At 50.2% G+C, this 13,509-nt stretch overlaps 1 protein-coding gene across 1 annotated transcript in view; it reads left to right on the forward strand.

Moving 5' to 3' along the window:
* Positions 1-13,509, forward strand: part of PREP (prolyl endopeptidase) — a 488,637-nt gene that overhangs the window by 13,092 nt on the left and 462,036 nt on the right. The window contains exons 3-5 of the mRNA XM_029595338.1: positions 1,412-1,545; positions 2,435-2,565; positions 8,563-8,772. Of these exons, the coding sequence (XP_029451198.1) occupies positions 1,412-1,545; positions 2,435-2,565; positions 8,563-8,772 (475 nt within the window). The remainder of the gene's footprint in view (positions 1-1,411; positions 1,546-2,434; positions 2,566-8,562; positions 8,773-13,509) is intronic.

The following is a 13,509-nucleotide window of genomic DNA, read 5'->3' on the forward strand; positions in this document are numbered from 1 at the left end:
TAGCCAAAGGCATAGATTAGAGTTGGGCACCTCCTGGTTTTCTGCAGCATAAATATTCATCAGCTAAGAACCAAGGTAGTTTACATTGTTTACTTGAAAATGAAAGCCATTTGCGGCCCTTCAGGTCTAGAGCTGGCTTGTGGTGCTGTAGCTGTTCATGTGCGGCTTGTTAAGCTCATAGTAAATTCTGCTTCACTCCACCTGCAATTTTAAAATCTTCCTTCACTGAATTATCCTAAAGTGGACCCTGTGTCCCTTGCATGTATGATCTCTGAAGGGGTTTTGAAGACAGCTGTTGTAAAATAGTTATTTCATCATTACTCATGTTTTAAGCTAGGTACATGAAAGACAAATCCTGCCTGCACCCAGAAAAAACCAGACTAACCTTTCTTTGAAAAAGCTAGAGAAATCCAGCCTGCTGTCTCCAGAAATATGACAGGCTATCCAATCTCCAGCTTTATTGTCAGGAGAACGTTCCTTTCCATGATATTACAGCTGGGCATGGTATTAAAGTCGTACTATCGTGGTGGTACATCTCCCTGTCTCGCCCAATAAACCATGGAAGAGGGTTTTCTATGAATTTGTATTTGTATGGATAAAGGGATATGAAAGGATAGGCATTTCTTGTTCACTAAAACCTTAGTGACAGGCCGATACAGTACCTGCTCTTGGTACAATACCTGCTCTTGGACGCGCGTTTTCCCTTACCCCTTATTCAGTAAGGGGCGGAAAATGAGCGTCCAACCCGCGACACCTAATTAAACCCTCAAAATGCAAATGCATGTTGATGGCCCTATTAGGTATGCGCGCGGGATACAGTAAGTAAAATGTGCAGCCAAGCAGCACCGGGAAAGTGCACAGAAAAGCAGTAAAAACTAAGAAAAAAAAATTTAAATTGGGCCGGCGGCTGTTGGGCCGAAAACCGGAAGCTCAATTTTGCCGGTTTCCGAGCCTGTGGCTGTCAGCGGGCTCAAGAACTGACGCCGGCAAAATTGAGCGTTGGCTGTCAAACCCGCTGACAGCTGCCGCTCTGGGTCAAAAGGAGGCGCTAGGGACGCGCTAGTGTCCCTAGCGCCTCCTTTTACCCGTTTCTACCGCACCACCTCATTTAAATACTGCATCGCGTGCACCGGCGAGTGGCCGGTGCGCGCGCCGGGAGAGCGGGCGTTTGTCCGCTCTCCCGCGTTTTTACTGAATCGGCCCGTGAGTTTGAGTTTCTCTGCCAGGGCATTAACTCCCAATAAAAGCCTGTTTATAAGTACTCATTGTAGAAATGTGATAAGAACGAAAACTTGCTGACTTTTAAATACACAGGCAAACTGCGGATAAGCATCGCTCCTAATGATGTGTGTGTCCTGTAACTCACATGGCATCTCTTATTTTTTTTTTTCTTCTAATTTTATCACTTCAGGCATTCGTGGAAGCACAGAACAAAGTTACGGTGCCCTTTCTGGAGCAGTGTCCTGTCCGAGGATTATTTAAAGAGCGAATGACTGAGTTATATGACTACCCCAAGTACAGCTGCCATTTTAAGAAAGGGACAAGGTACTGCGTGCCATGCAGATTTCAAAGCAGCTGAGCTGCACTTTCATACCCTGTGGTGATCGCAGCTCCTAAGTAAAGCAGGAACTGCATCCCACCATGCGGTGGTCAATCATTTTTATTTCTTACCCGTCTTTCAAAAGTCAGTTGACCGGGTAACAGGGGCCGTCTGAAAAATTACCCAGCCTTTTACCAAGCTCAAAGCACACACGTTGTTTGGCAGCAGGCATGCTTTACCCGCATGGAGAGGGCATTCCTGAGGGGCTGGGGGTGGAAAACGATGCACGTAGATTGCATTTCAGAGTCTCCGTGCATTACCTTCTGTGGTAAAAAGTCCCCCGTACCAAAAAGCAGATGCAAACATCTGCAGGTGCCTTTTCCCCCCAGGACAGTTTTCAGAAGATTGTGTGTGCTTTCCCTTGGCGAAGTGGCACAAAGCCCTTCGGGGAAAAATGAGCCATGGGCTTTGCATCAAGGGAAGTAGTTTGAAGATGACTGCTGTTATGTTTTCAGCTCATGTGCGTTTGTTATAGTGAAATCTGAATGCAGAAAAACGAGCTGCGCTTTCATGCTGGCAGGAAACTAACGTTTAATAAGATCCGAAGTATTTGTGATACCGTTGGCAGGGGCAGATGGGCTGCTGTTGTACCATGTTACTACGATGGAGCGTGGTGCTTTGGAGGACTCTTTCAGGAGCTGTGACCTCAGTCAGGTGCAGGGCGTTATCGCAACACTTGAAAGAGTCATCCTAAGGTTAGCGCATTTGGATCATGTCACCAAAGTAAGTGACTCTTGTCACCAGGGGGCCTCTCCCCATTCTGCTCCTCCCTTTAAGAACACATTTTTTTCTTTTTCCTTTTTTCACTAAACTAGAGCTGTTCTGGCTCCCCAGGTATTTCCATTTCTACAATTCCGGGCTGCAGAACCAGCGAGTGCTGTATGTACAGGATTCCTTGAGCGGCGAACCCAGAGTATTTCTGGATCCAAATAAGCTTTCTGAGGACGGCACTGTGGCCCTGCGAGGTCGGTGGTCTTGGGATTGCTAGAAATAATTCTGGATAATGCTGGATGGCAGCAGGGAAACCCCTTAAGGGGATCTCTGTACTCGGTGTTAAGAGCATTTGAGTGTTCAGTTCAGTGGGGGAGGGAGGGCAGCCGGGTGCAAGGCACCATGAAGCAAAACCACTTCTTGGAGGAAATGCATGCAGTCTGTGTTTGTATTCCCTGTGGTTTGTTATTTTGGGAGAAATCTGTTAGGCAGTCATAAGAACTTGGCTTAGATGCCCTAAATCAGCTCTGTAACCTTGTAAATACTTTTAATTTGAAAGTTCTGTGTTTCTTTTTGAGGAAAAGCCAGTGCTGTATTGTATTTGACTGCACCCTCGGGAGTCTTTTGCCTCTTAGACTTTTGCTGTGGTTTGACCATAATTAAGTGCAACTCCTCTATCCACCCATCAAGCTCCCCGCACTTTTGACTTGTCCTCTCCACAGCTTACCAGCATTGTAGAACTAATTTGTGCAGGAGACGTAACACAGTTACTGAATAAATGAAGCAGAAATCCCAGGGCTTTCCTCAGGGTGAAATGAGGTATTCCACTGTAGACAGGACTGTTGACAAATTCCATCTCATCCAGAACTCACGTTCTGATCTTAATTTTCTAGTGGCTAAAGACAGTGAGCATTCATTTGTAATGGCATGTACGTGCAATTCCTCTGGGCTAGTTAACATTCCTGTTCATAACCAGATCAGTCCAGACATCCCTACCAGCAAATGGAGGCAGAGAACACAACTTTGAGACATTGCTACATAACCAAGAGTGCCACCTGCAGGACCTCAGTATTTTCTCTGTCTCCAGCAGGTGGCAGAAGTGCAAACCTGTGGTCTATGGTACAGGAGGGACGTCTTCTGGAGCAGGGGACTATGGATCATGAAGATTTCTTGCCGGAGTTTGTTTTACTCCTCTATAAGGCCTTCCTGGCAAGGATTGGGAGCTAAGCGTCCGAAGAAGAGGCCTTCCCGTCAGGCTTCTAAAGTGGTGCCTTCTGGGAAGTCCAGGGATCTGCTGCGATGCCTGTGTCAGGGTCGCAGAGGTTCGGAGGCTGTTCTCATGGATCTGGGTGATTCGGTTGATATGCAGGAGGACCCTCTAGACTTGCATGGGGCAGATCCGGATGTGGACGCTGTCGCAGCTCTGAATGTGGACCAGGAAGCAAATAAGGATGATCTGGATCAGGACGAGTTTCCGATGTCAGGAGGACATGACCCTAGGGTGGTCCACTTTTTTAAGAAGGGGGAATTGCGTCCCCTTATTCCTCAGGTGCTGCAGGAATTGGGGGCTAAAGTGACCCAGGAGTCAGATAATCAGGGCATGAATCCTGTTCTGGATGGAGTGGGGCCCTCCTAGTGAATTTCCTTTGCCTAAGAAGATTCACAAGTTGGTGAACTGGGAGTGGAATTTTCCGGAAACGGGTCTAAAGGTTGGCAGGGCCATGGCTAAGTTTTTCCCTCTGATGGAGGAGACCTCTCCTGCAGGTGCCGAAGGTGGATGCGGTGGTTTCAGCGGTGACTAAGACTACAACCATCCCGGTAGTGGGGGCAGCCGTTCTGAAGGATGTTCAGGACCACAAGTTGGAGATTCAGTTGAAGCGGATGTTTGAAGTTTCCGCTTTGAGTCTCTGAGCCGTGATTTGTGGCAGTATGATGCAGAGGGCTTGTTTGTGCTGGGTGCAGAAGGCTCAGGAGCAAACTTCCTCAGGAGATGCTAGTTCTCTACAGTCAGTGCGCTTGGAGGCTGGAGTGGCTTATGTCACAGATGCGCTTTATGACTTCGTGCACACTTCAGCCAGGGCCATGGTCTTTGCAGTAGCGGCTTGCAGGCTTTTGTAGTTGCGAAATTTGTCGGCTAATATGTGGTCCAAAGCGCAGTTGTGTAATCTTCCATTCAAAGGAAAACTCCTCTTTGGGGAGGATTTGGATCAACTGATGAAGACTTTGGGAGAGTCCAAAGGGAACAGGTTGCCAGAGGATAAGAAGGCCACCTGAAAGGTTTTTCCATTGTGGTCCCGTTTTTGGGAGTCGTGTAGGTTCCAGGCAGACAACTTCTCCTCTTGTGTGGGAGCAAAGCAGTCTGTTGGACATCAGTCCTTTCGAGGCCCCCGCAGATCTTCCAGGGATATTGCCGGTCAAGGGACCAATGATGGAAAGTCATCTCAATGAAGCCAGCATCGCCCATTCCTCCGTAGAAGCGATAGGGGGCAGATTTTCCAACTTCTCCAAGGAGTGGGCCAAAGATTACATCGGATCATTGGGTTCTGGAGGTGGTGCGAGAAGGTTGCGCTATAGAATTTTTGCACCCTGTCAGGGAAGCCTTTCAAGAGTCTCGCGTTGCTTTTTGAAGCAAGTGGGAGGTAGTGTGGGGAACTCTGCAGAGGCTGTTAAGGTTAAACGCAATAGTCCCCATCCCACGGGAGGAGCAGGGATGGGGAAAGTATTCCGTTTATTTTGAGGTCCCAAGAAGGAAGGAAATTTTAGGCCTATCCTTGACTTGTGGAATGTGAACAGGGCCTTGAGGGTTCCGCATTTTTGAATGGAGATGTTGCGAACTGTGATTGCAGCAGTCCACAGAGTAGAGTTCTTGGCATCGTTAGATCTGATGGAAGCGTACCTCCATATTCTCATTTGAAAGGACCATCAGAAGTTTCTTCGGTTCATTGTGTTGGGACAGCACTTCCATTTTCAAGCTCTTTCCTTCGGCTTGGCCATGGTGCCACGGACCTTCACGAAGGTGATGGTAGTGGAGTCAGCAGCCCTTCGACGAGAAGGAATTTTGGTACATCTGTACCTGGACGATTGGCTCGTTTGTGCGAAGACAGAAGATGACTGTGTGCGGTCGCTTCAGCAAGTCATGGTCACCTTGCGGTCGTTGGGTTGGGTGATGACTAGGTGACTCTTCACATTTCTGACCCAGTCGTTGGAGTATTTGGGGGTGCTTTTCGACACCCAAAAGGGCAGGGTGTTTGACCCCAGGCTGGCAAAGTTATAGGCGCAGGTGACGCATCTGTTACGGCTGTCGGTGCCATCGGCCTGGGATTATTTGCACGTCCTGGTGTCCATGGCTTCCACATTGAATTTGGTTCCATGGGCCTTTACGCACAAAAGACCGCTGCAGAACGCAATTTGTCCAGGTGAAATCCTGTGTCGGAAGAGTATCATCTGTCTTTGCCTCTTCAACAAGAATCCAGGTCCAGTCTTTCATGGTGGCTGTTGCGTCACAGTCTGAAAATGGGAATGAATCTGGAAACACCAGACTGGGTGGAGGTGACCATGGATGCCAGCCTCAAGGGTTGGGGAGCGGTGTGCCTGGGTAGGACTACCCAAGCACTTTGGTCAGCAGAGGAGAGCACCTGGCCATTCAATTGTCTGGAAACAGGGGTGGTTCACCAGCACTAGAGGCCTTCATTCCCTGGGTCACAGGCAGGATGGTTCGGGTCTTCTCGGACAATGCAATGACAGTGGCATACATTAACAGGCAAGAAGGGACAAAGAGTCAAGCAGTGGCTCTGGAAGCTTGGTAGTTGTTTGTCTAGGTGGAGCTCCATCTTGAGGGAATAGTGACCGGCCATGTTGCGGGTGCGGACAATGTGCAGGCAGATTTCCTCAGCAGGCAGCAATTGGATCCGGGGGAGTGGGAGTTGTCCCCGGAGGCTTGGGATCGCATCTGTGCCAGGTGGGGGCTTCCCCAGTTGGATCTCATGGTGACGTGGGCCAACGCAAAGTCGGTGAGGTTTTTCAGTTGCAGAAGAGAGGTCGGTGCGGTGGGGCTGGATGCTCTGGTGTGCCCTTGGCTGACAGGGACACTTCTGTACGTGTTTCTCCCGTGGCCACTAGTTGGACGAGTTGTGCGGTGCATAGTGTCGCATCCGAGGTTGGTGGTGGTGGTGGCATCAGCATGGCTGCAGCGCCTGTGGTTCGCGGATCTTGTACAGCTCGCGGTAGAGGGACCTCTCAGGTTGGCCCATCTTCCATTCTTGCTATGTCAGGGGCTCAAAAAGTTCCAATCAGGAGGATCACTTCTGTTTTGTGGCTTGGCTTTTGAGAGGCGGCAGTTGCAGCTGAAAGGCTATTCGGAACCGGTTATTTCTACCCTCCTCCAGTCTCAGGGGTCCACTATGTCTCTAGTGTAAGTCAGGGTCTGGAAGGTCTTTGAGTCGTGGTGCCTTCAGAGGTGTTTGGAACCCCTAGCTGTGGACATTCCTCAGATTTTAGCCTTTTTGCAGGAGGGATTGCCTAAGGGTTTGGCCTATAATTCCCTCCGCGTTGAAGTATCTGCCTTGGGTTGCCTTACGGGCAAGTTGTGGGGGAGGTCTGCCTGATCTGTTTTGTTTCCTGAAGAGGGTCAAGCATTTGCGGCCACCAGTTCGAAAGTTGAGCCCGGATTAGAACCTCAATCTAGTTCTGTGAGTGCTCTGTGGTGCACCTTTTGAGCCTTTGAGACAGGTGATGCTGAAGGACCTGACGTTGAAGTTGGTGTTTCTGGTGGCCATATGTTTTGCCAGGCGAATTTTGGAGTTGTAGGCTCTGTCATGCAGAGATCCTTTTTTGCATATTTCTAAGGACGGGGTCACATTGTAGGTGGTCCCCTCTTGCTTGACGAACGTGGTGTCCTCTTTTCATGTTAATCAGACGGTGGATCTTCTGGCCTATTTGGTCTAAGGATTCACCTCAGGAAAGAGAACTGAATCTTTTTGATGTGTATCGGATTCTGTTGTGTTATCTGGAGGTCACTAATTCTTTTCAGCAATCTGATCACCTTTTTGTGTTTGGGGGCGCGAAGAAGGGTGATAACGCTTCAAAGGCCACAATTTCATAGTGGCGGAAGGAGGCCAGTTGCTTTGCGTATATTGTGTAAGGGTTGCAAGATTCCAGTGGGGCTGAAAGCGCATTCTACAAGAGCGCAGGCTGCCTCTTTGGCAGAGTATCAGTTGCTATCTCCTCAGGATATTTGAGAGCGGCAGTGTGGTCTTCGCTTCACACTTTCATCAGACATTAGTATTTGGACATGAGGGCACAGGAGGATGCGTCCTTTGGTGAGGGTCTTTTGGGTTCCCACCCAGTTTAGGGGTGCTTGGGTACATCCCATTTGTCTGGACTGATCTGAGTATGAACAGGAAAGGAATTTTCGTTCCTATAATACCACAGATTGTTCCAGAGACCCTCCCCGTTGCTGCTGAAAGACTGTTTCCTGATAATTGATGTAAATTTTTTCAAAGAATTGATTGTAGTTTGTACATATGTTTTTTGGTGTCTGGAGGGGACAGAGGCTCCAGTGCAGGGGGTTCCAGCCCTGCTTTATCTGTTCGCCCTAGAGGGGGATTTATGTTTATCTTTGGCTTGGGTACAGGTCAATACTGAGGGACTGCAGGTGGTGCTGTCGGTTATGTAGCAGTGCCTCAAAGTTTTGTTCTCTGCCTCCATCTGCTGGTAGGGATGCAAAACCCACTTGTCTGGACTGATCTTTGGTATTAGAGGAACGAAAATTTGGTAAGAACCAATTTTCCCTTTGCTTCCATTCATGCTGGTTGGAAAAGAATTGCTAGAATGAAAGGTGCATTGACATCATAAACAAGAGAGGGGGTGAAAAGCCTGCCACACTTCCTAAATTCTGATAATTTGATTACGAGTTTTCATTGACCTCCAAGCGTATGAGATTCAGTGACAGAAATGCAACAGCGATTATAATTTTGCTGCAGCTTTTGTTCAGCAGGCAGCCGAGAGGGCCACCAAGGTTGCGAGGGACGTCCACAACTCTTTGTAGGTAGCCTAGGGAGCTGGTGCTGAATGAAAGGAAAGCTGATTGGGCAGGGCTGTCGGAAGGGGAACAGGCGAGATGGGCACCAGGCTGGGGGAGTGACAGGACGGTGGCTGTGGCCACTCCTATGCGTTGACAGGAGGGGATGCCGTTTAGCCCGGTGACAGTCCTGTGCTTGGGGAGCTCATGTTGTCTCTGGCATTGTTTCTAGGCTATGCCTTCAGCGAAGATGGAGAATATTTTGCTTACGGTTTGAGCACTAGTGGCTCAGACTGGGTGACGATCCAGTTCATGAAGGTGGAGAAGGGGACTCAGCTTCCGGATGTGCTGGAAAGGGTGAAGTTCAGCTGCATGGCCTGGACCCACGACGGGAAAGGAATGTTCTATAACTCCTACCCCAAGCAGGACGGAAAGAGTGATGGTGAGCTAGTGCCTGGCTTTTTATGAGGGAGAGTGTCTCTCTCTCTCCATTGTTTCACATTTTAATTCTGCAGGAATATAAATCTAATTTCAGATTACCTCAGCTACATCATAAATAAGATTCACAGTGTAAAACCTTAGAGAACTAAAAGAGGGAATTTCCTGTACGTACCAGGATCAGTCCAGGCAGTGGGTTATCTCTCCCCCTTCTAGCAGATGGAGTCAAATAGAACTTTGAAGGATGCTTCCTTATAAGGTAGTGCACCCTCTACTAATCCTCAGTATTCTCTTGACTCCAGCAGATGACAGTGGTGGCTTTCGTTCCCCACTGAGATGACTAGAAATCTATTTTAGGAATTTTCTCTATTTTCCTCAGCTTTCTTTTCTTTTGGATGGATCAATTAAAAAAAAAAATCTTTGAATTTTGAATTTTCTGAGGGAATTATTTGGAGAGCTTTCCTGTAGCCTCCGCTCCTGTTTTAGTGGGAGCATTCTATTGCTTGCAGGCAGTACTATTTGCAGCTCTCCCCACCCCTCCCTTCTCTGTTGTCGGGGTAAGTTTGTTTTTATTTCCTTTTGACAGGTTATTTCTTCTCTTCCTCTCTCCGGGGTGCAAGTCGGTGGTGCCGACCTCTCCCCCTGTGGCTGCTATCCGACCCGCAACCCCTGAGACGCCATTTTCCTCGGGGCAGCCGGCACGGAGAGGCTTTATTCCTCTCCGTGCCGTGGGTCGCTGAGGGATAGAGAGAGAGCAGGACTGAAGTGGAGGCTATTACCCGCTTCTTACAGCCACGAACCTGGTGAGCGTGAGGAAGAACAGGCTGAAGTGGAGGTTTTTCCCGCTTCTCGCAGCTTTAAATCTTGCCTGTTTCTCACGTTAAGAACAGCTGGTTCCCTCGCAGCTCCGTCGAGGTTCCCCCATGCCTCGTTCGTCCAGGTGCTGTGCTTGTGGAGAGCCAGGGTTGAGGCTCTCCCATGAGGGTATTTGCACAGCTTGCCTCCCTGGTGGGGAGGGACCCTCTCAACCGCTGGGCCGCTCTGGTTCTAGTCTTCTGGTGTGCCTCGACGCTCAGGGGCCAGCCCCGGTTCCCGCTGACCACGGGAACGGTGGCCATTTTGTCTCCAGACTCGGCTGTTCCAGCGCTAACAGGAGAAGAGCAGGACGCTCCTTTTTCATCTCAGCCACCAGTTTTGGCACCCGTTCCACCTCTGGAGCCTTTTCTTCCGTCAGGGGATCTTCCCACTCTTCCTCCATCAGGGCCACCTCCGTTTTCTACGGATTTTGTTCTCCTGCTTCAATGCTTACCTGGCCAGAATGGGCCAGCACCAGGAATTTTTGGCGGGACCTCCTCCTCCTAAGGTACCCAGAATGGCTGATTCCACTGAGGTCTTGGGAAATGCCCAGACTGTGGGGAGTGCCCAAGGGTCAGCGGTCCCGGGACCATAGGTACCTCCGACTACCTTAAGCGCTCCGAGGGTCTGTTTGGTACGCCCCTCTGCGGGGGGGGGGGGGGGGGGGGGTGTCTGTTCCTCAGCAGGACCCGCATCCGGATGAACCTTCAACTATGGCTCAATTGGAAGGGAATGATCCTAGAGTCCTGTGGATCTTCCAGAGGGATGAGCTGAACCCCCCTCTTTCCACATATCCTACAGGAATTGGACATTGAGGTCCCTCTGGACCCACCTGAGCCTAATCCACCAGCGAAGAAAGGGGACCCCCTTCTGGCTGGTCTACGTCCGCCGTGTAGGTCCTTTCCTTCCCATCCCACGTTCCTTCAACTGTTATCCAGGGAATGGGATTCTCTGGAGACCTCCCTCAAGGTCGGCAGAGCCATGGATAAGCCATATCCTCTCCTGGATGATTTTCTGGAGCTTCTTAAGGTTCCCAAAGTAGATTCTGCAGTCTCAGCGGTGACGAAAAGAACTACCATTCCAGTAACAGGAGGTGCAGCCTTGCAAGATCTTAAAGATCGAAAGCTGGAAGTTTATCTTAAGAGAGTTTTCGAGGTGTCTGCCCTGGGGTTCCGGGCGGCCATTTGTAGTTCCTTCACTCAACGTGCAGGTCTCTGCTGGCTTCAACAGCTGCTCAGCTCCCAGGAGTTGCCTCCTGAGGAAGCACTTCAGACAGACCACCTGGAGGCCGTCATATCATATGGAGCAGATGCTCTATATGACATTCTGAGAGTATTGGCCAGATCTATGGTTTCTGCAGTCTCGGCTAGACACCTCATCTGGCTTCGCAACTGGTCAGCGGATTCTTCTTCCAAGTCACAGCTGGGATCCCTATCCTTCAAGAGCAAGCTATTATTTGGGGAGGATCTGGACCAGATTATCAAGTCCCTCGGAGAGAATATGGTACACAAACTGCCAGAGGATCGCCCCCGTTCTTCTAGGTCTTTTAATTCCACTAGAAGCCGATTCAGGAATCAACATAGTTTCCTCCAGGCAAGGACTGCAGCTCCTCGTCAGCCGTCCTCTCGATTTCAATCCTGAACTCAGTCCTTTCGTGCCCGAAGACAGCCCTGCTCTGGTCTGGCCCAAGGGACATCCAAGTCTTCACAATGAAGCTATGTCAGCCCACTCCCCGATCCCCAGGATAGGGGGACATCTCTCCCTTTTCTACGAGGAGTGGGTCAACATCACGTCAGATCTGTGGGTCCTGGATATTCTAAAACACTGCTATGCGTTAGAATTTTCTCGACCGCTAAGAGACAGGTTCCTCGTCTCTCCATGTGGCCCAGTCCAGAAACAACTCATAGTCCGGCAGACACTCGACATGCTTCTGGCTCTCGGAGCGATTCGTCCGGTCCCCCCCCTGGAAGTAGGCCGGGGACATTATTTGGTATACTTCGTAGTCCCCAATTAGAAAGGTTCCTTCCACCCGATCTTGGATCTCAAGATGGTCAACAGGGCCCTCAAGATTCCCCACTTTCGGATGGAAACCTTGTGCTCCGTGATAGCGGCGGTACACTCCGGAGAATTTTTGGCCTTCCTGGATCTGATGGAAGCTTATCTACACATTCCCATCCTCCAAGTGCATCAGCGTTTTCTGCGATTCAAGATTCTGGGACAGCATTTCCAGTTCCAGGCTCTACCCTTTGGTCTTGCGACCACTCCTCGAACCTTCACGAAAGTGATGATAGTAGTAGCCGCCGCTCTCCGGAGGGAGGGAGTCTTGGTGCACCCATACCTGGACGACTGGCTCATTCAGGCAAAGTCCTCAGCCCAGTGCCACCGGGCGGTCGACAAGGTGTTGACGCTTCTTCACTCCCTCGGTTGGGTGGTCAACTTCGCCAAGAGCAGCCTTTCTCCATCTCAGTCTCTGGACTTCCTGGGGGTGCATTTCGACACAGCGCTGGGCAAGTTGTCTCTGCCCCCCATACACTCATAGCTCAGATACAGCGATTCATCGGTCTCTCGCTTCCAGTGGCGTGGGATTACCTCCAGGTCCTGGGATCCATGGCTTCCACCATCGATCTGGTCCCCTGGCGTTTGCACATATGCGTCCCTTACAGTGCGCCTTGCTCTCCCGCTGGAAGCCGGTGTCTCGGGACTTCCAAGCCATCCTTCCTCTCCTGCAGGGAGCCAAGGACAGTCTCTCGTGGTGGTTCAACCTGTCTCATCTTCTCCAGGGTGTTCCTTTGGACATCCCAGAATGGGTAATAGTCACGATGGACGTCAGTCTCTCTGGCTGGGGAGTGGTGTGTCAGATGAGTTCTGCGCAAGGGAAGTGGACGCCGTCCCAAGCAACTTGGGCCAGTCAATCGCTTGGAGACCAGAGCAGTGCGTCTGGCATTGAAACGCTTCCTACCTCTCGTCCATCATCGTGCAGTCCGAATATTCTGACAATGCATATTATTTGAAACCCATGTTTTTCTGTAAAGCCTGTTGCTATTAATTGTTTTACTGTTTATTTTATACTGTTACATGTAAAGCCTGTTGCTAAATTAATGTTTCACTGTAAACCGAGGTGATGTATTGCTATACGTACCGCGGTATAGAAGAACCTATAAATAAATAAATAAAATAAATAAATGCGACCGCTGTGGCCTACATCAATCGCCAAGGGGGCACGAGGAGCCGGCATGTCTCTCGGGAGACAAACAGGTTGATGGCGTGGGCGGAGACTCATCTCTCCCACCTAGTGGCTTCCCACATCGCAGGCGTAGACAACGTTCAAGCCAACTTTCTCAGTCGTCAACATCTAGATCCCAGAGAGTGGGAGCTCTCAGAGGAGGCGGTGAATCTCCTGTTCCACAGATGGGGGACCCCATCTGGATCTAATGGCAACCTCCCGGAATGCCAAGACAGCTCGGTTCTTCAGTCGCAGAAGAGAGTATGGCGCAGAGGGAGTGGATGCTTTAGTCCTCCCCTGGCCCTGTCACGTTCTCCTCTACGTGTTTCCCCCTTGGCCTCTGGTGGGCAAGGTGCTCCGGAGAATAGAGTCTCACCAGGGTCCGGTAATGCTGGTGGCGCCGGAATGGCCCCGTCGTCCATGGTTTGCAGACTTGATCAACCTCGCAGTGGATGGACCTCTTCTTCTGGGTCACCTTCCACGCTTGCTGCATCAGGGTCCAGTATCTTTTGCCCAGGCCAATCGCTTCTGCTTGGGCCTGGCTTTTGAGAGGTGCCGGCTGAGAAGGCGTGGATACCCAGAGGCCATTATCTCGACCCTCATCAAGGCTAGAAAGACGTCTACCTCCATCTCCTATATCAGGGTATGGAAAGTTTTTGAGAA

Source organism: Rhinatrema bivittatum, chromosome 3 (genome assembly GCF_901001135.1).
Source record: "Rhinatrema bivittatum chromosome 3, aRhiBiv1.1, whole genome shotgun sequence".
NCBI classification, from domain to species: domain Eukaryota; kingdom Metazoa; phylum Chordata; class Amphibia; order Gymnophiona; family Rhinatrematidae; genus Rhinatrema; species Rhinatrema bivittatum.